General features: G+C 45.7%; 1 protein-coding gene across 1 annotated transcript in view; it reads right to left on the reverse strand.

The window, feature by feature from the left end:
• The window catches only part of Cdh13 (cadherin 13), a 973,690-nt gene that overhangs the window by 209,461 nt on the left and 741,574 nt on the right, over positions 1 to 22,655 (reverse strand). Inside the window, exon 7 of the mRNA XM_005073074.4 lies at positions 8,202 to 8,380. Within this exon, the coding sequence (XP_005073131.1) occupies positions 8,202 to 8,380 (179 nt within the window). The remainder of the gene's footprint in view (positions 1 to 8,201; positions 8,381 to 22,655) is intronic.

Below are 22,655 nucleotides of genomic sequence, written 5' to 3' on the forward strand. Positions count from 1 at the left end.
TCAACATATGCCGCATGACTACTGACAACCTAGCACTCAAAGACATGCAGGAACAGGAGTTTCAAGTAGGCTGTTTATTAGCAGAGAGCCAGCTGCAGAATTCAGATTCGAGGCAATGTCCCCATCACCATCCTCGATTCGTGGGGGGAACTCTGAGCATCCATTTGGTATCACTGAGCACCTCCTGTCCTCCTCTATGATGCCCCTTCACTGGCCTTCATCATCTCCCCCATCAGAGTAAGAACTCATTCCTCCAAGTCCAGCCTTGCAATCACCATGATGAATAGGGCTGCGTCTGACCACTAAGTGATGGGTGGTAGCTTCCCATTTATAGTTGGATATACCCATATCCTCAGATAGGCACCAGAAGCCCCCTGAGCTTCCATGACAGTTTCTTGTCTTGTGTGGTTTCTCCATGCAACACCTTCACCCATCACTGTCCCCAGGCTTTCCCAGCTGCTCTTCCCACTGCCAGGCTCCAACCACTGCTTTTCCACTCAGCCTCTATTCTTCCCACAGTCTCAGCACTGGAAATGCCACTCTCTGCGTGTCCGCTGTCACACTTCTGCTTCCCTGCCAGGCAGCTCCACACTGACCTCCACAACCTTCACGTTAGGCAGAGATCTGAAAGTGCTTGCTAATACCCATCAACGTTGATCTTTGAGTTTTGGGAGTTTGGTGACCTTGGTTTCCCAGGACACAGTCTGCCACCTTCCCTGTTGCACAGACAGGGTCTAGGTTTACTCTTGGGGCTCAAGGGAGATGCAATTTCCTGCATCTCCAGCCTCACTGTCAATCACAGAAGTGACTGACCTCAGCTCAAATTTACAGAGTGCTTTGATACCAGTCATTTATTGCTCAGCACTGTGATGAGTGACCTAATATCCTGTGACCATCTGGTAAACTCACAAATAAGAAGCTGGAGAATATTATCAGATGCCTATAGCCGTGATGTCCCTACTTTGCTGTAACCTACCTACCTGATATTTCCAGAAATGTATTTGAAAAGTACCTTGATTTATTTTACTATAAAAATGTCATAAAACTTTCATCATGTTGGAACATGGTATTTAGGATAACTTGAATCTGTGTTCCTAGGCCATAGCCACTCTTACTTGGCTTTGGAATAAACCCTCTCCTAGTTCCTTTGGCATGAGAGCTGTGTTTTTATGTCAACATGTCCAGAGAGTGAAGACACCACCTGTTCCCATAGTTCCTGCCTCTCTGGTAAGATTCCAGGTGAACTGAGGTCATCCTGGGCAGCTAGACACACCTGTAGCTTTAACTCAGCCAACCCACAGCTATGGAGAAGCAGTGAAGATGATGGGGGGGCCATTGGATGCACCCAGGCCTCTGGAATCTGCGGAGAGTAAAAAGAGGACAGCACAGCCTAAGGACCAGCTACCTCTTGGTTCTACCACAAATGTTGTCTGTGGGAGTCCAATATCACTACAACTGCATGTCAGACCCGGGGGCTTAGCATCCTCCCTTGGAAGCGTCCTGTTCCATTGTCTTTGCTGACATGCAGCATGAGTGTAATCCCACAGTGCAATTCACCATCTGTGTTGCATTTGCAAGGATAATGTGTTATTTTAAAAATAATAAGACAATTTATTTACATCTGCTTTTTCTTCCTCTATTTGCTCAACAGCAAGCGATAAAAAACATGGAGAAAATTATCCAAACAAAAATATTTATGAGTAAATAGCTTATAGAGATGGTGAGGCTGTGACTATCTAATTCTGGTCCCGCCCACCAAAGCAAACAAAGACAGTGCTCCTGGCAGCATGATTGAATTGTATGCAATTATCACCAATCTTTTAAACATGATGGTAATGAGAAAAGTATTAGCATAGATTAGAACGGCCTCAGAACATTTATTTCCCTAAGAATATGACTACTGTTTCTAATTTTTATTCATGGAATAGAGGAGATGCTATCTTTTATTTTTTCGGGCAGCTTGATCTGATATTATCATTTTCACAATTTCCTTCATTCAGTTACAAGACAACACAATAATGTGGGTCATTTTGACCAAACACAGATTCTCTTCGGACTTCAGGATTTGCATCTAAATTTATTGACTACTTTTTTGCATAAGATAATTCTTTGGGGTTCTGGAGAGGTGGCTCAGCAATTAAGAGTGCTTGCCTCTCTTCTGGAGGACCACGGTTTGGTTCTTACCACCCATGTCAGGTGACTCATAACTGCCTGCAACACCAGCTCTCAGGGAGCCTGAGGCCCTCTGCTGGCCTCTGTGGGCTACTGACACATTCTAGAACTATCCAACTACCTCACAGCAGACAAATGCAAATAAAGCTAAAAACAGATCCTTCACCATAGGAGGAAAAAAAAAAAAAGAATTCTCCTAAAACTTTGGGCATTGATGAAGTCTTAGGGAATTCCTTACCAGCTGCAAATAGAAAATCAAGACATTCCTGGCTCTATGCTCTGTTTTCAGTATGTGAATATTTATAGGCAAGCGATCACCTGCCTATATTATCTGCAAGATGATGCATAATAAGGAAGGCAAATTCCAACAAAGATGGGAAAGTGCTTGGCTCAAACCCCTTGAGAAAACCAAGGGCTCTTCTGCAGAGCAGGTGTGAGGTTCTCTTTTTAAGGGTCTCTATTTAAGGGCCTCTTTTGGAAACTGTTTCTGTTTGAAGAAAAAAATTCCCTGACCATTAGGTACTCTGAGTAGTTGCAAATTGTGGTCATGTTCAGAAAAGCTGGCAGATTCCAGCTGATGAATTCCAGTCTAGCAGCCAAGATGATCAGCTAAATAGACCATTTATCAGCCGTGAGACCTTTATCTGATTTTATTTTGTAGTGCAGCCAGACATAGTTTAAAAACACAGATGGAGCTTTTAGAATGGAGTGGCTGAGTATAGCCATAGAAAAGAAGAAAACAGTGCCCCAGATGAACCCAATTTCATTGAGTAGGATATATGGTCCTTATTTTCTACAAACATTTCCCTGAATATTTGAGCTGGAGGCACAGATCCCCACAGGCCTGCCATTTACTATGTGGATCAATGGACTGTGTTTCAGGGCCTGGTGCAGCTCTTGGTACCAGCTAGACATCAAATGCATTAACTAGACTGCTGGATGATGACACAGAGGTAGAACTAAGCTAGCAACTAAAATAAAATGAGGACTCTGTAGTATGTTCTGAGATAATACAAACTTAAGGAATATAGGTCATTTATGTATTTATCTATCATCTCACCCATGCATTATCCAACCATCCATCCATCCATCACCCACCATTCACCCATCCATCCATCCATCCATCCATCCATCCATCCATCCATCCATCCATCCATCCATCTATCCATCCATCCATTTACCCAACCAACAATCAGTTCATTCACTTATTCACCTATGCATCTATCCAGTCATCCAGTTACTCACCCAGCCAGCTACCTATCAATTCAGCCAAAAAATCCTGACTCTATTACACATCTGATATTGTGTTTGGCAATGCAAATATGTAGATGGGTCAGGGATCTAAGGATTCTTGTTTTAGGAAGTATCATTTTGGTAGAATAACAGAGAAAGAATATGATCAAGGTTGTAATGGAAAATGCACCAGATTTCCAAGTCTAACCGTATCTTTTGACACTGAGCTTCCAATATGGAATGACAATCAAAGGCCTCACAATGGTAATCATTGATCCCACAAATCATCTGTGCCCTCCCTGTCATTCCTTCTCTTTAACTCAGCAAGCAGCTCCTGGGGTATGTCTTTTGTACTAAGAGCAGGGGATATATATGTCAGGGAATAGGAGACAGAACCCTCTTCCTCCTGAACCTGCTTCATTTAGACCTAAGGCATCTCAGGGAGTGAGGAGGAAGTCGAGAAGAAGGATGACAAACCACATGCAGGGAGTTATAGGCCACCTCCTCACAGTACCTCACTGCCCACACTGACAGGCTCAGTAAGAAAGTTGACCATGAACACGGGGAAGACAAATGGGCAGGTTGAAAGTACTTGCTCAGCATGGGCCACTTCCTCCCAGATGCCAGCTCATCTGTGCCTCCCCAGAGCAAATGCTTCCTGCTGGGTGCTCCTTGGGAGATGGACTCATGCAGGGAAATGAGCCACATGGAAAATCAACATGACATTGCTATCAGCTGAACTCATGGGAACTAGGGTTTTAGACTTCTTGCTCCAGGCAAGCTAAGATGTAAGTTACTTGTTCTCTTTGTGGGTCAGGACTGAGTAACTGAGGGGCTAGGAGCAATGCGAAAGCCACTGCTGCTGCCAACACACACACACACACACACACACACACGTGCACGTGCGCGCGCGTGTGCAAACTCAATTCATAGGTCTCACATGAAAAGTTTTATTTTTCTATTACTTTAAAAATTATTTTATGGAAGCCAGCATGGGACTGATCAATACCCCCTGAATCTGGGTGTCAGTGAGGAGGCCTAGGGAATCTATTGAGCCTTGGGCAGCAGATCAGTACCCATCCCAAGTATACACACGGACTTTGGACTCCCATAGAACAATGTGAGGTGCACTCTCACCCGAACTCTTGGGGAAGGGTCTAGGCCCTGCCCTATATGAAATGACAGAATATGCACACCCCCATGGAGGGCCTCACCCTCCCTGGGGAAATGAGGGGATAACGGGGGTGGGGGGGTTGGGGGGAGGGCTCGGGAGGAAGGGAGGGAATGGGAGAGGGACCTGGAACTGACTTGTGAAGCAACCTTGTTTCTTATCCAAATTTAAACTGGAAAATAAAATTTAAAAAAAAAATAAACATGGAAAAAAATTATTTTATGTGCTTATGGATATTTTGCCTGCATGTATGTCTGCAGCACCCTGTGTGTCTGGTGCCTGAGGAGGTCAGAAGAGGACATCAGATCCCCTGGAACTTATGTCACAGGTGGTTGTGAGCCACTGTGTTGGTTCTGAGAATTGAACCCAGGTCTTCTATGAGAGAAGCCAATGCTTTTAATGGCTGAGCATATCTCCAGGCCCCCTTGGCTTAAAAACAAACAAGTGTGAGGAGCATGTGCATCCTTGTGGGTGTATATGCATGCAGGCTGCAGGAAAACGTTGGAAGCCTCATCCATCTCCTTAAGACAAGGTCTTCAGTGGCCTGGAGCTCACCAATTAGGCTAGACTGGCCAGCAAGTCCCAGAAAACCTCAGGTCTCTGCGTCCCCAGAGCTGGTATTATGAAAGTATGCTGCTTTCTGACATGGGATCTGGGGATGGAACCTTGGTCCTCATGCTTTCAAGGTAAATGCTTTACCCACCGAGCTGCCCTCTCAGGCCCCAAAGCATTTTCTTGAAAGAGGATGTTGCAAGCTCTGTGTTGAACACCCAGCTGGCTAAGCATACCCGGAATAGCAAGGCTTCTCAGTAACTCCCCAGAAATAAAACTGACATGGAAGTCCACACTCTGGCTGAAGAGACCTGACACATCCATGTGAGCCTTAGGAGAATGGCTGAGCCTGGTAAGATTGAGATACTGCAAGCCAGTATCATGAAGGGCAGCTCCTGTCGCTTTAAAAAGCCAGAGCTGGAGCTTCGCGGGCTCAGCAGCTGAGTACAGCGTTCTTGCTCAGCTCACACACCCAAATCATGGACATTTCTTTCCTACAGATTGTGCTCATGCTGCCTGGCTCAGCACTGAACTCTGGAAACCCTCATAGAAGTGACACTCGTCATTCGTTGTCATTGATTTTCCAATTTCAGTTAAATTGAATTTCTCCTTTTTGGGGCTGTTTATGTATTGTGGATTGGAATGCTTAATTCAGCTCCTATAATGATATACTTATTGCCACTCAACAAGAGCCAGAGGAGTGTCAGGAGCTTCAGATCCTGCATGTGTCCCCCACATAAACTGTAAGAATGTTGTATATGGTCCTCTGGTTTATAAGTAGACTCACGGGATGGTTTGTTTTAAAAACAAAAAGATGCTGAGCTGGCAAAAATCATGTATTTGGTCCTGTCTCCTTGCAAAGAAATGGCAAGGACCTTTGGAGTGCTTAGGGCTACCGGAAGGCTGGTGCATGTATGTGATGTGATGTGTGTGTGTGTGTGTGTGTGTGTGTGTGTGTGTGTGTGTGTGTGTGTGTGTTGGGTGAACAAAAAGGACCACACTGGCAAGTCAATAATCATCCTCAAAGAAAAAGGAAATGTTTGGGTTGGAGAGATGGATTTGGCAGGTAAAGTGCTTGCTGGGTAAGCTTAGGACTTGAGTTCAAATCCCTAACAATCACATAAAAACACGTCTGTAATCCCAGCTCTGGGAAAGCAGGGATAGGCAGATTGCAGGGGATTAACAGTCAGCCTGGCTGAGACTGTCAGCTCAGTTCTGAGAGAGACCCCCCTCTCTAAAAATACTAAGCAGGAGAGGAAGACACCAACATCTTCTTCACACTTGTGCACACATATAGGTGCACACCTATCTATACAATGTTTGTTCATGGGCACATGTAAGTACAATCCAGTAGTAATAGAAATGGGGAGGGTTGGGAAGAATATGGGAAATTAAATAAAAGAAAGGAATTCAAGATTTTCTACTTTCTGATTTGTTCTTAAGCCAGAAATAATTAGATTTTCTAAGTGGCTACCACAATTGAACACAAGTTTCCCTTTTTCTCTTCTTCCTAGCAATTTCCCATGCCTTCCTTTTGTTTCCTAGCCCTCAGAGTAAATTTTGGGGCTATTTCAACTCAACTCACTTTTCTTTCTCTGTCAACAAACAGATAATTAGAACTGTAACTGTGCTCGCATTGCACTTGGCAGAGAAGATGCAAACATTCACAGACTACAGTCTTTGATTTCAAATTTATGAGCTAGGCCAACAGAACTTTCTGGAAATGATACTACATTCTAGGCTGGCTCTGCAACCTCCATCAGCTTCTACTAGCCACATGTGACTAGTAAACCCCAGAAAGAGGTGAGTAAACCCAGAAACTGCTTTTTATAGTTTCAGTTCAGTTAGTATGAAGTTAAGTAGCCACCCTTAACGAGCGACTTCTTAGTGAATGATGTGACATTAGGCCAGTAGACGGGGGTGGGGGTGGGGGTGGGGGGGGTGGTGGATGCTTTAATGAGACAGGTGACAGTTAGGGACAATATGTGTCTTGGCGTGGGATGGTGGATGTGTGAACTTAGAGACTGGGGAATGAACCAGACTTGGGAGCAGTTGCTGTAAGTCAGGAGGGGGCTGGTCTAACCCAGACTTGTATGAGACGTATGGAAAAGCAGAGAAAATGGAGATGAGAAGACATCCTAAGCCCTGGATGGCTCCATTGGAAACACTGAAGGGAAAGTGCACGAAGATGAGCCCATCAAGGGCGGCTGACAGACACACAGTGGAGACAACATCCAGGGTCAAGCCTGCATCCTGGTGTCTGGAATAAGAGGCCGCATTATAGGATCAGATCTTAGGTAGAGGGAGGGTGTGAGATGTTTGGGGACTCGCAGTTGACTTCTGTGTGATGTGTGTGACTCCATATGAGCTACCAGGTGGACCTGGAACTCAGGAGAGGGCAGGGCCACATGGGGATGTGTTTAACCCAAAATATAAACAAGGGTTGTGCACGGCTCAGTTTAAATGAGTCACCCGACACCAGCTTTATCTGACCATTACATCTCACGAGACAAATAGTGTGTGTGTGTGGAAATCAGGCCGAGGCTTTCCAAATTTCCGTTTTTCAGAAGACTTTAAACTAGGAATATTTCTAAAAGAAGTATTAAATCGACATGTTTTGTTAGGGCCACTAATTCTAAAAGTTTAAAAATACTGGGCAAAAAAGCAAAGAACCATCAAGGGGTCCAGTCAAGGCCCAGGGCATCCGTAAGGGTTGGGTGACAGAGACACATGGGCAGAGCTACCTGGCTGTACCAAGGATTTTGGAGAGAGTTATGTTCCCTTCCTTACTCCTTTCCGTATGATCCCCCTTCTCCTCTACAGGGACCAGAACCACAAGAGTCTGAAGAGTAAGAGGATGGGTCACCAGCTGGAAAGACTAGAAGTAACCAGGGTCACCCAGGCCCACAGAGGATTTGGCTGGGTCACATCCCAGCCCATTTATCTTCAGAGATACGGCCACCCAGTTGTGAGTAAACATCTCATTTCTGCCTTTGAAGTCTCCAGTGCCCTTTCCTTCTGTGCGAGCCGCGTTCTAGTCTCACAAAGGAAGAAACATAATCCTTTCACCTACCTCCCGGTCCAGCAGCGCAGGTGACACCACGGTGACGATGTCTCCTTTCTCAGGATCGATGTAGAACATGTTGGGAGATGGTTTGTCAGGCGTCTGCTGACGGATGTTGTACCGCAGGAGGGCATTGTCAGTGGCCGGGTCATCTGCATCAAATGCTGTCATCCGCATCACCGTGGTCCCTAAGGGGAGGGGGGGCAGGACCAAAGAGTGGGAGATGGTTATCAAAGGGGCTAGATGGTCAGGACCTCTCCCTGATGGGCAACACGAGGGAATAACCTGCCAATCACTCTCTGAATTAAAAAGACAAATCATTTGCCACATTCTGCTTTAGCTTTTCCTCCCAGCTCTATCACATTAAAGGACCTGAAATACAGAAAAGAAAGCTCTGCTGTTCGGCAGAGTGACAGCTTAATTTTTCCTTCTGCTGATGTGCGATTTATTTTTACAGGCTTTCATTCCACCATGGTTGTGCCTCTGTGACAACAGCTTTCATTTTAAAACTCTTATGGGTTGCCTGTCTGTGCCTGGGACAGGTACTGGGGAAATAGAAACACAAAGGGGGTCAGACCTTACGGCATCCTGGAGCTCAGAGAGGCAGAGACATAAGGAAGCAGACATCATTAGTAGGGCATGGAGCGGGCAAAGAGCAGCTTCATCTTGCTCAGGCTCAGGGAATGGTCCTGATGTAGATACTCATGGAGTGAGGCGGTATGAGCAAGGTGAAGGATAAGGACCTTCAAGGGAAAACTACTCTATGTAATGAGAACATGAGGCAATTTCATATGAGCACCTGCTGGGTAGGGGTCACCCTTTCTTAGGCACTTGAGATTCAGAGGTGAGGGTACATGGTGCGATCTTGTCAAGACAACTAGGAGACATGCACACAGGACCTACTTCTATGAAGAAGCACAGACTGCTTGGTAATGCTTGGGGTTGGCAGTTTGTCATCTTTTGTGAGAGTCCTGCTTACACACAGCCACCATGGAGGGAAACTATGATATTGACTTACAAGGATTACAGGGCTGCAATGAGCAAAAATAATGTGTTTGTCTTCTTGAAATCTACTCTTTTTGAGGCAGGGTTTCTCATAAGCTATGAAACTAGTTCTGGAACTAGCTCTGTAGACCAGACTGGCCTCAAACTCACAGAGATCCACCTGCCTCTGGCTCCCGGGTGTGCCACCACCACCCGGCTTGACATCTACTCTTGAGAATGCTCTTGTCAAGAAGTTTGCACAAGAAAGTTCATGGAGAGATTATCTGTTGTGGCAGGAAATTTGGAATCAAGCTAGCTGTCCAGCAACAGGGGAATCAATAAGAGGATAGCATCTACACATTATGAAACACTTTGAAGTTGTTTGGGGCAAGTTATAGGCCTAATGTTGTCTATCATAGACAGCACTCCAAGTAACACCACCAAATAAAATATATCAAGTTGATGAGGGACTGATATGCCATGTGTGTGAACCTGCTTGCCAAGGAAACTTCCACAGCAGGCATGGATGGTGTGGGGACTATTTGCACCTACGAAGCACAGAGGGTTTGCACAGTGAACCTCACACAGATGGGTAAATCTGAGGCAAGAGAGGAGACTGGGGTTGAGGTAGTCATGAGGGAACATTTCACCCTAACCTGTCGTGTTCTGGTTAGTCTCATAGGGTGGTTGTCGTGCTTCTGCAGCAATGATTTAACTTAAAAAATGTGTAATTACCAACACCGATAGCAGTATGGTCTAGAAAGCACTTAGAAAAACAAGGCTACTTATTCTGATGATTTTGTGAGAATCATCTGTTTGGCTCACGATGATGTGCCCAGTCAGAACTCCTACCTGAAGTGACCTAACTGGCAGAACAGCTGTACTTTCCAGTACGAATAGTCACATAAAAAATCCAGAGGCTTAAAGAAAATACAGAGTTTACCGAGCTAAGCCAGTATCCCAGAATTATTTTCTTTTAGCTTACAGGTTCCTCCTTCCATCAAAGATAGAACATTGATTTTATTTCCCACACTTAATTAGAATCAGATTTTTAACCATTAGATCTGAGTGGTCAGGTGAATAAAGGGAATGTAGTCACCCTAAAGTTTGGATGGAGGTGTTATGTAATTCTGATTCATTTCACCCATGTTGCCATTAGCTGTATGATGCAAGAAACATCTACTACATACCTTGTTTCTTTACCTTTGAAATGTTTCAGAGAAAACATAAGGTCCAACACAAGTATAGAACATTATTGGCAGAAGCAGACCCAGATGTTGGAGGACAGTGTTAATTATGCATGCTACTTCCCTCTAAGCCACACTGTGAGTGGAATCAGTTTCCTATCCAGTGGTTCTATGCAGTGACTCCTGGTCTCCTGAGTTGATACCTTCCTAACCTAGGAAGAGAGGGCCACCCACGGCTCTTTGCAAAAGTCATGGACAGATTTTTAAGACCAAGATCTCATCCAGGAACATGTGAACTCCTCCTGGCTGAAGGCAGAGAAGGAACCTTGCCCTCATCAATTCTACTCCAACATCACAGGTTAAGTACACTTGACACAGGTCTCCCTTGGCTAGTGCCTACTGAATGCCTAATTGATTGAAACTGCTCACTAATCTGCATTTAATTGAAGTTACAGCTGAAGGAGAAAAAGAAGGTAGAAAAATGAAGTCATCATGGCCCGAGACTCTCATATGCATCTAGATGATTAGAGGAGGCAGAAAAGACACAGGTGAAGCACCTTTGGGCTGCGCCAGGCAACTCCTTCTGAGTGTCTTCTTTGTTGTCATAGAGCTGATCAGATGACAGAACCAGGGTTGCCCTGCGGTAGTCCCCCAGTGAATGTCTTCACTTTAATCAATAGTTGGGGAAATAGGAAAAACTGGTTTGAAGCCTGCCTTTGTCTTCACCCAGATGTGGACACACAGTTGGGTTTTCTTCTTAGTAAATTCCACTTCTATGGAGACTGTGAAGTGTCCGCTCCATGCAACACAGAAGGACAGAACTGATGTGGTTTTAATGTGCATGAACACAGGCTCATGTGTTCACACACTTGGTCCTAGCTGGGGGTGCTGTTTTTGGAAGTTGTAGAAACTTCAGGAGGTGGAGCCTCGTAGGAGGAAGGGGGGCAATGGTGATGGGACTTGATATTTTATATCTTGAACCTGCTTCCTATCTACTCTCTGCTTCCTGAGCCACTTATATTTGAGGAGTTCGAGCTACACGATCCTGCCATAGAGCCATGGGCTGCCATGCCTTCTCCACCATGACGGACTGTTTGCACTAAAACCATGACCAAACTAAAGCCTCACTCTTTCAGGTGCTTCATGACAGATATTTTGTCACAGCAATGAGAAAAGTGACGAATACAATGAACTTGGGGCTAACACACACACACACACACACACACACACACACACACACACACACACACACACACACTAGGTCCTAGGAGCATATTTGAGTTTTCTGATGATGCAATTCATCCTACAGTTCTATACACAATGCACAGCATGTTGAATCATGAGCTTGCCTGCATTGGGCTTTGTTTTAATTCCACTGACCAGAGATGCATTCTTGCCTATAGAGGAGAGCAGCTGGCCTCTTGCCCAACTTGCCTTGGCAGTTTTTGTAACTATGCACCAGTCACCAGCCTGCCTTGGCTGGTTTGATGTTCCTTCAGGAATTGAACCCAGTGATCATAGGCAACTCCAAGTCAATGTTTGCACCTGTGTGCTTGTCCCCACTGTCTGTGAAGATACCTTGGCCTCAGCGCCATACTAGCTCATGCACCTGAACTCCCTAGAATAGGAGAAGAATCCCTTCACCACCAGCCTGACAGCTTTCTGCCATGCCCATCTTGTGCTGTGTGTTTCTGGATGGCATGGAAAGGATAATTATAAGATAGACACACCTTGGGTCCTCTACACAATACCTCTCTGTCTTCTCCCATCACGATATTTGGAGTGTCAAAATAAGCAATAATCACCCTGTCACTCCCAGAGTCAGGCCACCCAGCAGTAGTCTTCTGAGAAAAATAAAAGAATTACAGGTTGGTGGCTGAGAGTCTCAAGCTAGCCAGTCATTTTCTGTCATAGAAGAATACAAGTGCCAACCTGCCAGGCTGAGAACAGTGGTGGTCACCCTGACTTGGGCAGAGAGTCCCTTCCTCTCCACTGTAGCTCTCTGGTGGTGGAGATGCAGTGTCTGGTATCTGGTGTCTTGACCATGGGGTGAGAACATCTGATGCTTGTTTACCTGTGATTGTTGAATCTACAAGCCTTTGCCAGCAACGGACTCTTTGCAGCTGGCCTTCGAACGGGAGGCTCTAAAAGATGCCTCAGTATACACTGCAAGTGGTGTTATCCTATTGTTTGAAATTCTTTTTCTTTTCTTTTTTATCATTTGACAATTTCATACATGTGTATATCAACTCTCTCTATGCCCAGGATCCCTTCATTAGTCCTGGAAAACTCCTAGCATCATCCTTCCGTTGTATTCTCTCCCTTGTCTTTTCATGTTGAGTCCAGCAGTGCTGCCTGCTGGCTCTTGACTGATTTTGGTGGGTTGATCTTGTGGTGGTCATTGTAACTGCAATGAGTTCACAAGTGCAACAGCCATATCATATCCTGAAGATAGAATTCCACTGCACTCCTAACATCCCTGGCTCTTACACTCCCCCCTCCACGATGATCCCAGAGCCTTTGGTGAAGAAAGTTGGTAGAGATGTCCCGTTTAGGGCTGAGAACTCAACAGTCACTAATTCTCAACATATTTATGACATGTCTTGGACTTTATTCCAAAACATTGTCCTTTGCTTGGTCACCAAGTGTCAGACTCTGTTTTAGAAAATCCCTATTCCTATAAGTGAATTATATATCACAGATGTTTCAGTCTGTGCACTGTATTTCCAGCAGTGTGGTGAGGGCAGCTGCAGGCCTTACAAGGGATATGCAATGTTAAGACATATGAACAGAGCCAGTAGGTGTCACCAAATGAACTCCTTGTGTGTCACAGAACAGTAGACATATATGCACACATGACCTCTCTCTCTCTCTCTCACACACACACACACACACACACACACACACACACACACACACACACACAGAGGATTTCCCCCAGTTTCTCCATTCTATCATGAAGTGTTGGCTCCACAGACACCCTGTGATCTGTTCACAGCATGGTGTTTGTAGGTGAATGGACCATTGTGATATCTAACATTTTAACCCTCTTCTTAAATGACAGTTCACTCTTCCCACATAGTAAGTCCAGGAAAGACACAAATTTTATTTATTTATTTATTTATTTATTTATTTATCTATTTAATGTGTATCCAAGGATACTACCGGTGCGTTCCTCGGGTACTGTGCAGTTTTTTTTTGAGGCAGGGTCTCTCACAGTAGACTCACAGACTGGGACATGCTGGGTGTTTCAGCAGTGTTGTTAGGGCAGTTGCAGACCTTCCAGGGGTATGTGAGTGCAGAGAGACACATATGTCTCTTCCTCCTTAGCCCTGGGATTATGAGTATGTGCCTCTCTCCTACACCTGCCTTTTTTAAAAACATAGATTCTGGGGCTCAAACTCAGGTCCTCAAGCAAGCACTTAACTGACTGAACCACGACCCCAGGTCCAGTATTATTATTTTTTGACAACCACACTTTAGAACTCAGTTTGAAGGGGCACATTGCTCAGGGAAACATTGACAGGATATGCCATGTGGGAGCAGACCCTTTTGATTCTAGTTATGCTTTCTCTATGGCTAGACTTTTGAGGAATGTATACCCATATCATCCTTAGGTACTGTTATGTAAACTGTTGAATGATAACTGTATGAAAGATAACCACCCAACCTGCTGGGCTCCAGAGGCAGCCCATGTTCCACACTGCCTGTGTTTCTGGAAAGCGACCCAGGTAAGGAACTGTAAATGACACCTTAGGGAGTTGTAAGTAGTGTTCTCTTTCCAGCTGACCCCCATCTGTCTCAGGTCCACTTTATTTCCATTTGATGCTGTGTATACCTTAAGCCAAGCCCCCTAGCTGGCCTTCAGGTGTGTACAGCTAAGCCACACCCCTAACTGGCCTTCAGGTGTGTACAGCTAAGCCACACCCCTAACTGGACTTCAGGTGTGTACAGCTAAGCCACACCCCTAACTGGCCTTCAGGTGTGTACAGCTAAGCCACACCCCTAACTGGACTTCAGGTGTGTACAGCTAAGCCACACCCCTAACTGGCCTTCAGGTGTGTTTGTTCATTACCCCAATGCTCTCCTGGCAGGTGGGTTGGGAGAAGGAGGTCAGCTCTCTGTCCTGGGGTGAAAGGGAGAGGGAGGGTTTCAAAGTGGCTGGGCAAAGAGGAGGAATGGAGGATGAGAGTTGAAGACCTAATACCAGCCTGGGAGAAGCAGCTTTTCCTACCCATCCCCTCTGGTCCTTGGTCATCCAGGGACTGCCGTTCACCAATCCAGTCCCCTCCTACAGTTTTCAGGTGGTGCTAGACAGGAGACGTTTGGGATACTGTAAGTTTTTGTAGAGATCTATCAACGACCTTGGTTCCTTTTTTGACAGCAGTACTGTCCCACTGACCCTGATGTGCAGTCTCTGTGTCAAGGCATCAGGTCAGCAAGGCATCCATGCAGCACCCCCTAAGACAGCTAACAAGATTATAGTGCTCGAGACATCAGGAGCGGTGGGGACAGGGGCACAGTCCAGCTAAGGGGTCAGTTGGTTTCCACCTCACGGTACCCACTATACTATTGGCACACAGATCTGGGGGAAGCCAGACTTCCAACTCTTCAGGCAAAGATGGGAATTGGGAGTTTAAAATAAGCTGTCAGCATGTTTCTGTGCTGGGCACTTGTTCACATTTTAAAAGTAAATGATAATTAAGTGGAACCAGACAAGTTAAACAAGGCAAGTGTAGCAGATGCCGCTTTGATTTTAATACTTTATGCCTTTTGACTGTGACTGATATCGTCGCCATGATTCTTTCCCCCGAAGCCCTGAACTGTACATCCTATGTGAACTCTGGAGGCAGGCTCTGTAACAGATGAACTTCTGTGTGAAGACGCCTATTTTGCTTCAGTCACTGAGTTTGCTGTTTCCTACCGCCATAGGTAATCTCTCATAGAGGCATGAAGGAAAGTGTGAGAGAGCACGGACCTTTCTCTCTCTTCCCTGCTTTTGAGTGTATGCATACTGGTTGACAGGCATGCCCATAGGCACATGCAGAGGCTAGAGAAGGAGGCCAGAGGTCCTGCTCTGCCCCTCTCTGCTTTGTTCCCTTAATACGGGGTGACCCTGGAACTAGGCTGACAGTCAGTCTGTACTAGCTATTCTCCTGTTCCTGCCCCATCAGTGTCCCACAGGCCTTCATGACTACACCCCAGTCTTTTACATAGGTGCTGAACTCAGGACCTCATGCTTTCATAGAAAGGTCTCTTCTCTACTGAGCCATCTGCCAGGCCCCATGTGTACCTGTGTGTGTGTGTGTGTGTGTGTGTGTGTGTGTGTGTGTGCATGTGTGGGCATGCATGCAATGCACATAGAGTCCAGAAATGCCAGGCATTCTCACAGAAGCTGGAGCTCACTGATATGGGGACACTAGCTGTCCAGTGAACCCTAAGAGCCCCCTGTCTCCACTCTCCTCTCAGGGTCAGGGTTAAAGGCACATGTCATCACGCCCAGCTTTATATGTAGAGGCTGGGGAATCCCAACTCAGGCCTTAATGCTCATATGACAATTGCTGATTGAGTCATATTCCCATCTCTATACTTTGCTATATATGTAATAGTAACCAAGAAAGTGAATTTTGTTCCTTTAGACTAACTATGGGAAGCGCTAATTCAGGAAAGAAATCTGAAATATGCTGCAGTTAGTTTCTCAGGTATGATCAAGTGTTCAAATCAGACTCACTCATTTGAAATGCTCGGAACCAGAGTTGAGTAAGCTCTGTGTTAGGGTTAGGGACTGGTGGCTCCATCAGTGGCTCCAGTAGCTCACACCTTCTTACAACCATACTCTTGCATTGTCCCTTCTCACAATGGCTGTGGGATTAGCCATGGGGTATTCTTGGATCTGTGGCACGCAGACAAACCTTACACAAACAGAAGCTGGGCAGTTCCATGTACAGAACTTATCTTCCCAGAACTCATCCTCCCTCTGTAGGAGCTGGGCTGCCCTTGGCTGTCCCTGGTTGACACTCTTAACAGACTATCAGACACTGAAGGTTGAAGCCATCTTGTACCAGCGAGCATCCAGCTGAGATCAGCCTAGGGAGAGCAGTCTCAGATGAGCAGAGGAGAAGAACCACCCGGCTGAGCCCTTTCCAACTTACAAATCATGCACAAATACATGACTGCTGTTTTAAGACATGGAGTTCTGGTGTGGTAATTGACAACTGGTAAGGGCATATAAATTAATGACTCAGTACACACGAGTTAGAAAATGATACATAATTCAATACAGACTTTAGTTTCAATATGGGACTTTTCCATTTTAAATAGATAACTCAGCAGGTTTAAGAGGTAGCCTAAAAATACAAAGAAGTAGGTGCAGAAAAGAAAAATGATGCTGAGAACAAACTGCATCACACTCACCAATTGTTAACCTTTCACGGTTGTGTTCTGGGGGCCACCAACGATGCCACCACCAAAGCAAAGCCAAGCAGAGTCATGTGTTGGCATTGGCTGCTTTGGTTTCTAGGTAGAGTCGAACTTTTATTTCCAGAACAACATAGAATTAAACTCTTACAAAGTGTACCCTCTGGTTGCAGGTCTATGTTGAGTAAACACCACCAACCAGGAGCACAACTCTGCTCTCCAAAGTGAGCGAGCACGCCTTCAATTTTGAGGCGGTTGCTAACTCCGTTTAATTGCAGCCCCTAAGTGTCTCTGGGGCGGCTGCGATTACCACGGACTTGATTTGAAATGCAATAGACTTCGCCTCTCCAATTTTCTCCTTCCCTGGAGCTAGTTGGTTTTTTAAGTACAAATTGGCAGTCAAATATATAATAAGTTATGACAAGTTGCGCAATTGCTGTCTCCCATCTGCTTCCAAAGCTTGTTTATTTTGATGTGAATAAAGGAGTGGCGACAAACACACCTTAGGATTGTTTTAGTCTCTCAACAGTCTGTGTCTTGTTTATCTAGGGAGCCACTTTTTAATTAAGTTGGGGTAGGCCAGGCTTTAGGAAAAAAAATTGTTTCTGAGATGTTAAGTAACAAACAACCCAAACCAGGATCCCTTCTATTGGAAGTCACTTTGTTGCTGTCCATCTGGGAACATGGGAAAGTGTGTGTGTGTGTGTGTGTGTGTGTGTGTGTGTGTGTGTGTGTGTGTGTGTGTGTGTGTTGGTCCTTAAACCAATCTGAAGGGTTTTACAAAGTGAGTCCAATATCCTTAGCTTTGTGTAATTTTACCACTGGGGAAAATTTGGCAATGTGTGCATATGATTTGGTTGTCACAAGAAGAGACATTGGCACCTAGTTGGCAGTGGCTAGGGGTGCCATCCTCATGGGAGCATAAAAGACCTCGAGACAGAAGAAAAAAAGATGCTCTCTGCTCAGCAGGGTGTTAGTAAACCGAATGTGAGCGAGAGTCAAAAGAAAGTGAGAGAAGGAATAGAATTGTTTTAAAAGGCATCTCTTGCCTAACTTTAATATACTTGTTAAGCATTTATTTTTATTTATGTGTGTATGTGTGTGTGAGTGTACACTACATGTGTAGGGGTGAGAGTATATGCCAGAAGAAGGTGCCAGACCCCCTGAAGCTGGAGTTACAGGTGGTTGTGAAGCACTCAGCATGGGTGCTGGGAACCAAACCCAGGTCTTCTACAAGAGCCATCTGTGCTCTTAACCTCTGAGTCATCTAACTCTCCATCTTAGAAATATATCTTGAAGTTTTTATTGTATTTATCTATTTGCATGTCTGCATGTGTATGATCTGTGTGGATGGACACATGTACTATAGCTTGCATATAGTGGGAGTTAGAGGCTAGCTCTGTGGGGTTTCCTTTCTCCTTCATGTAGGTTACAGGGATTAAACTCGGGTGTCAGGCTTGGCCAACAATTGCCTTGCCCTCTGAGTCATCTCTCTGGACTCTTTTACAAAGGCAGCAATGAAGGTGGGGGTTGGTTGATTGCGAACAATAAGCAGACATCCCCCCTTATCTGTTTTAATGGCAACTTCCTGAGGTTCAGAGTCATCCAACCAACCCAGATTGCAGAGGTTTAGACAGAGGCCTGATTTCTCACTCAAGTTTAGCCCATTGAAGGGGGTTCCTGATTAAGGACAGACTAGGGAAGCTTGCACACAAGGTAGGGCTGGGTATGGTTACCATATTAACAAGATACCAAGATACAGGATGGTGCAATTCAATCCATTCTTGGACTGTGGTTCAGCGGGAAGAAAGTAAGGCAAATTTCTGGGAGAGCGGAGAAGCTGCTGATTTTATAAACAAATTCTTGAACTCAATAACTGAATACATAGTGGTTAGCATGGCGCTGCTGCAAGCTGCCGTTTTATGGCTCAGAAGTTGGCTGTGATTGATGCAAGCTATGAAAGAATTTATAAAATAACAGTGAATTAGAAGAAGGCGCCTTTTGAGTCTAGGGAAATGGATCTTTTATGAAGAATAAAACTTGATGAAGCAGCTCCATCAAGACCACAGAAATCTGAAATTAAACATGCTGAGATGAAAAGCCAAGGGGGGGGCGTGTTCTGGACCCTCTGGGCTTGCCGCCTGGAAAAGGGCAGCTTCTTCTCCTTGGTCTCCATGTCACGTGGAGTCCCTTCCATTCACCATGCATCCTTTCTCTGCACTGTGAATGTCACTTTGGAAAACTGCTTTCCTTCATCCAAGCCATCAGGATGCCATTCAGTGAATAACGCAGACACGCAGAACTTAATGTACATTTGATTAGTGTATTTGATTCACCTTTGTTCCCCACTGAATAGAATAGGGTCAGGCACACAGTAGGTACTCAATAAATGCTGAGTTATGGGCAGAAGGAGAGCCCCATTAGTTTGTGGTACTCACGGAACTCATTTCATTTGAGGCTTTAAATAACCTTCCCAGTCTCCGTGGGCACGTCTCTACCTCCTGAGACCTCTGCTAGCCTAGATAAATGTTCATCTGGAAATAATATGGCAGGGCACAGATTGACAAGGACTTGCTCCCTACTGGAGAGGGCTGACAGGCACCCGATACAAGTTGATGGCTGCTGTTCTCTGGCTTTGAAACTGAGCACCTGTACATGAGGGCGGTTCCTTTTGGTCTCTAAATGTACCATGAGGCTGCTGCTCTCCTCAAGCTAAGTAGGAGGGATATAGGTCAATAGGCTCTATGTTTGGTAACAATGAAGAAAACACCTCTTAGAGAAATGGTTTTGACTTTAAGAGCTAACTCTAGGCTGTATATAGAATGATAGACATTGGTCAGTGTCTTACCCACACTCTATTTTCTACATTCTAAGTATCTCCAACATTTCAAGCAGATGGTGTCCTTGTTAGAACTATGTAACTCTCAGGTAAGCCATCCCTCCCAGATGTGTAGTGCAAGCATTCTGCTTTGCTCAACTCTACCCTTTATGGACGCTCGCTTTGAGTCTGCCCTGCACTGGAGTGTGCACATAGACAAGAACAAGGCTGTCACAGTCTCTCCACCTGCTCACATTGTACTAGAGAGACGATGACTCTTACACACAGAATCATAGTGCAGTGTGCTACATGCAAGCAAGCCAACAACCCCACACCAACCACTTTCAAGGGGTCACTGAAGGCATTGTGTGGTAGGGTGGCATGCCCCTGTGGCCCTTGATGCATGTGTTTAGCAATTCCCAGCTGAGATTCAGGGCAGAGTCAATGCCAACTCCTTTCCCTTGCATTATGGTTTTTGAAAACCCTGCTCATTTCCAGAACATTCCATTATCACTCAGACCTAAGCTGAAGAAACATTTGCCTTTCTAACAGGATGACTTGCCCATTTGCTGAGCGAGCGCAAAGAGGCAACAAGGCCTGACACACAGCCCTGTGGGCTCTTTCTAAATCCCCCCTCCTTGCTAGGAGACAAGCACACTAAAGATTTTTTTAAGAGCAGAGAATTTTTGGCCCCAGTTTACAATTCAAATTGAAAAATCACAGGGGCTTTGAGAAGCCCTGGGCACTCAGCAGTCAACCGCTGCATTCTTTGCTCTGGAACTTTGTGCTGCATTGTGTTCTACTGGACAGGATCCAGCTGAAAAGCCCCACTTCGGCACAGAAGTGTAACTGTCCAGTGTGCTGCATGAGTTCATGAGTCTCACACAACTCCTTTTACGCAATGGCTGGCACAAATGGAGGTGGGAAGAGCCTCTCCTCTGCGGGCAAGGGAGGCAAGAGTTAGTTAGTCATGAAAGAGAGACTGAGACTTACACTGGGTGGCAATGCACAGGCAGGTAAATAGTTAAACTGAGGAGAGAGAGAGAGAGAGACAGACAGACAGACAGAGACAGAGATAAACAGAGACAGAGACAGACAGAGACAGAGAGAGACAGAGGGGGGTGGAAGTGGCATTTGGGGAATGACTGCATCTAAATCCAGGAACTGACTACTGAGGAGTAGCTGTACTGTGGTAACCAGGTTTCTGGTCCCAAGGCTGGCTTCCCAAGGCAGTTCCTGGGGCTGCCAAACAAAGCTCTACAAACCTAGGCAGAGAGCTGTGGATTCAGAACCATGGACATGTATTCTTTTCTGCTTCTGGAGGTTCAAATCCAGCCTTAAGCTGTGGGCAGGGCCGGGCTCCTGCAAAAGGTTCTAGAGCAAGGTTTGCTCCTTGCCTTCAGCCTGGCATGGATGTGTGACCTTGGGAGCCATACCTCTCTGTCTGTGCTGGCCCCTCGTTTCTGCTTTTCTGTGAGTTCTCTCCCTTCACCTTTCTCAAGGCCCTTGAGGCGGCGTTTGGGGTAAACCTACGGAATCCAAGGTATTGTTTTCATCTTAAGACTATTAGCTTAACCAGTCCTGAGAAGGTTCCTCTCCCAAAGGTCACAGTTACACAGTGCAGGGATTGGAATGTGACTACCCAGTATCCAGACTGCCCACCATGCTGGCACTCTTGCTGAGACACACATACCCTTGGCCCCTGGAGAATTTTTATCCTTTTTTGAGGGGAAGTGGAAAAGCCTAGCTGGAGACATATGCCTGAGCTTGTTGGGTCAAAACTGGGCATTCAAGGTTTTTAAGTCTGGGCAGGGGCTGTGCCGTTCATAGCCAAGAGCTCTGGGAACTGGTGTGGCAGGCCTGCAATCCCAGCTACTTGGGAGGCTGTGGCAAGCAGATAGAAGGTTCAAGGCCTGTTTGGGTTACAGAGATTTTGGGGTCCAACTTGGACAACTTAGTGAGACCTGTTTTTAAAAAAATGGCTGCAACTGAAGGTTATTGCGGAGTGCTCACCTAACATGCATGGGGACCCTGGGTTCAAACACTAGTAGCACAGGAAATAAAAAGCGCTTGGGATCTCTGTAGGCAGCAGGAACTGGTCCCTTAAATAGGAAACACAAATACTCAATGCCCAGAATATATTCTGGTGTCTAATTTCTGGGAATGAGCACAGGGAAGGACAGCCCAAAGGCCTTGGTTTCCGTTCTGGGGATCAGCTAATGATGCACTTGCTTCCCAGGCATCCCACAGGTTCTGCTCCCACTGCTAAGCTAGGTTATCTTTTTAGAAGCATAGCAAAGGGGCTCAGGAAGATGAATGGGTGACATCGCCTCCCACTTAAGCTCTAGCAGGGGCTCATTGGATTGAGAGTGAAACAAAGGTTGTTGTCATGGAGCCCAGGTTCTTTAGATTTAACAACATGGCCAAGGCAAGCTTTTCAGTTTCGAAAGAAAGAAAACACGCGAGATGGATTTGGTTTTTCTCTGAGCCACAAAACATTTGAGCACAGAGAAGGGGCACCACAGAAAGTTTTCTGCGAATGACATATCTTCCTGGTGACAGCTTTTGCTTGTGGTCACAGGGCAGGGCTAGACTCTCAGGTCATTTTGTGCCTGCTAGCTTATGGGAAAGGAGAGGGATCAGAAGCTTCCTGAAGGAGGAGAGCAGGTTGGGGGAGGGGAGTATCTATAGAGGGAGGAATGGCCGTGGTGTCATTGTGGTCACCTTGCCTGAAATCTTACGTCTTCTTTTCAGACTTAAACAGAAAGAAGCAAAGATAGATAGTGACTGGTGTGACGTGATCTGAAGGCCCCCCCCAAGAGCCTAGGAGGACTATGCTCCCTCCTGCTTTTCCAGAGATTTCATACTTTAACTGGGAACAGCTCCATGTAGTCCTGCTGGGACCCAGAGACAGGTTCAGCCTGATGGAGGAATCCTGCTCCGAGAAGCCAAGCTCCCATGCTGAGCACATTTGTGGGTGGAATGACACCCATTGTAGAATGGCTGAAGGGACCCTGCCTTGCAGGGAAGGGCTGAGCAGATGTCTCCAATGATAGC

Source organism: Mesocricetus auratus, unplaced genomic scaffold (assembly GCF_017639785.1).
Source record: "Mesocricetus auratus isolate SY011 unplaced genomic scaffold, BCM_Maur_2.0 Super-Scaffold_6723, whole genome shotgun sequence".
In the NCBI taxonomy this organism is placed as follows: domain Eukaryota; kingdom Metazoa; phylum Chordata; class Mammalia; order Rodentia; family Cricetidae; genus Mesocricetus; species Mesocricetus auratus.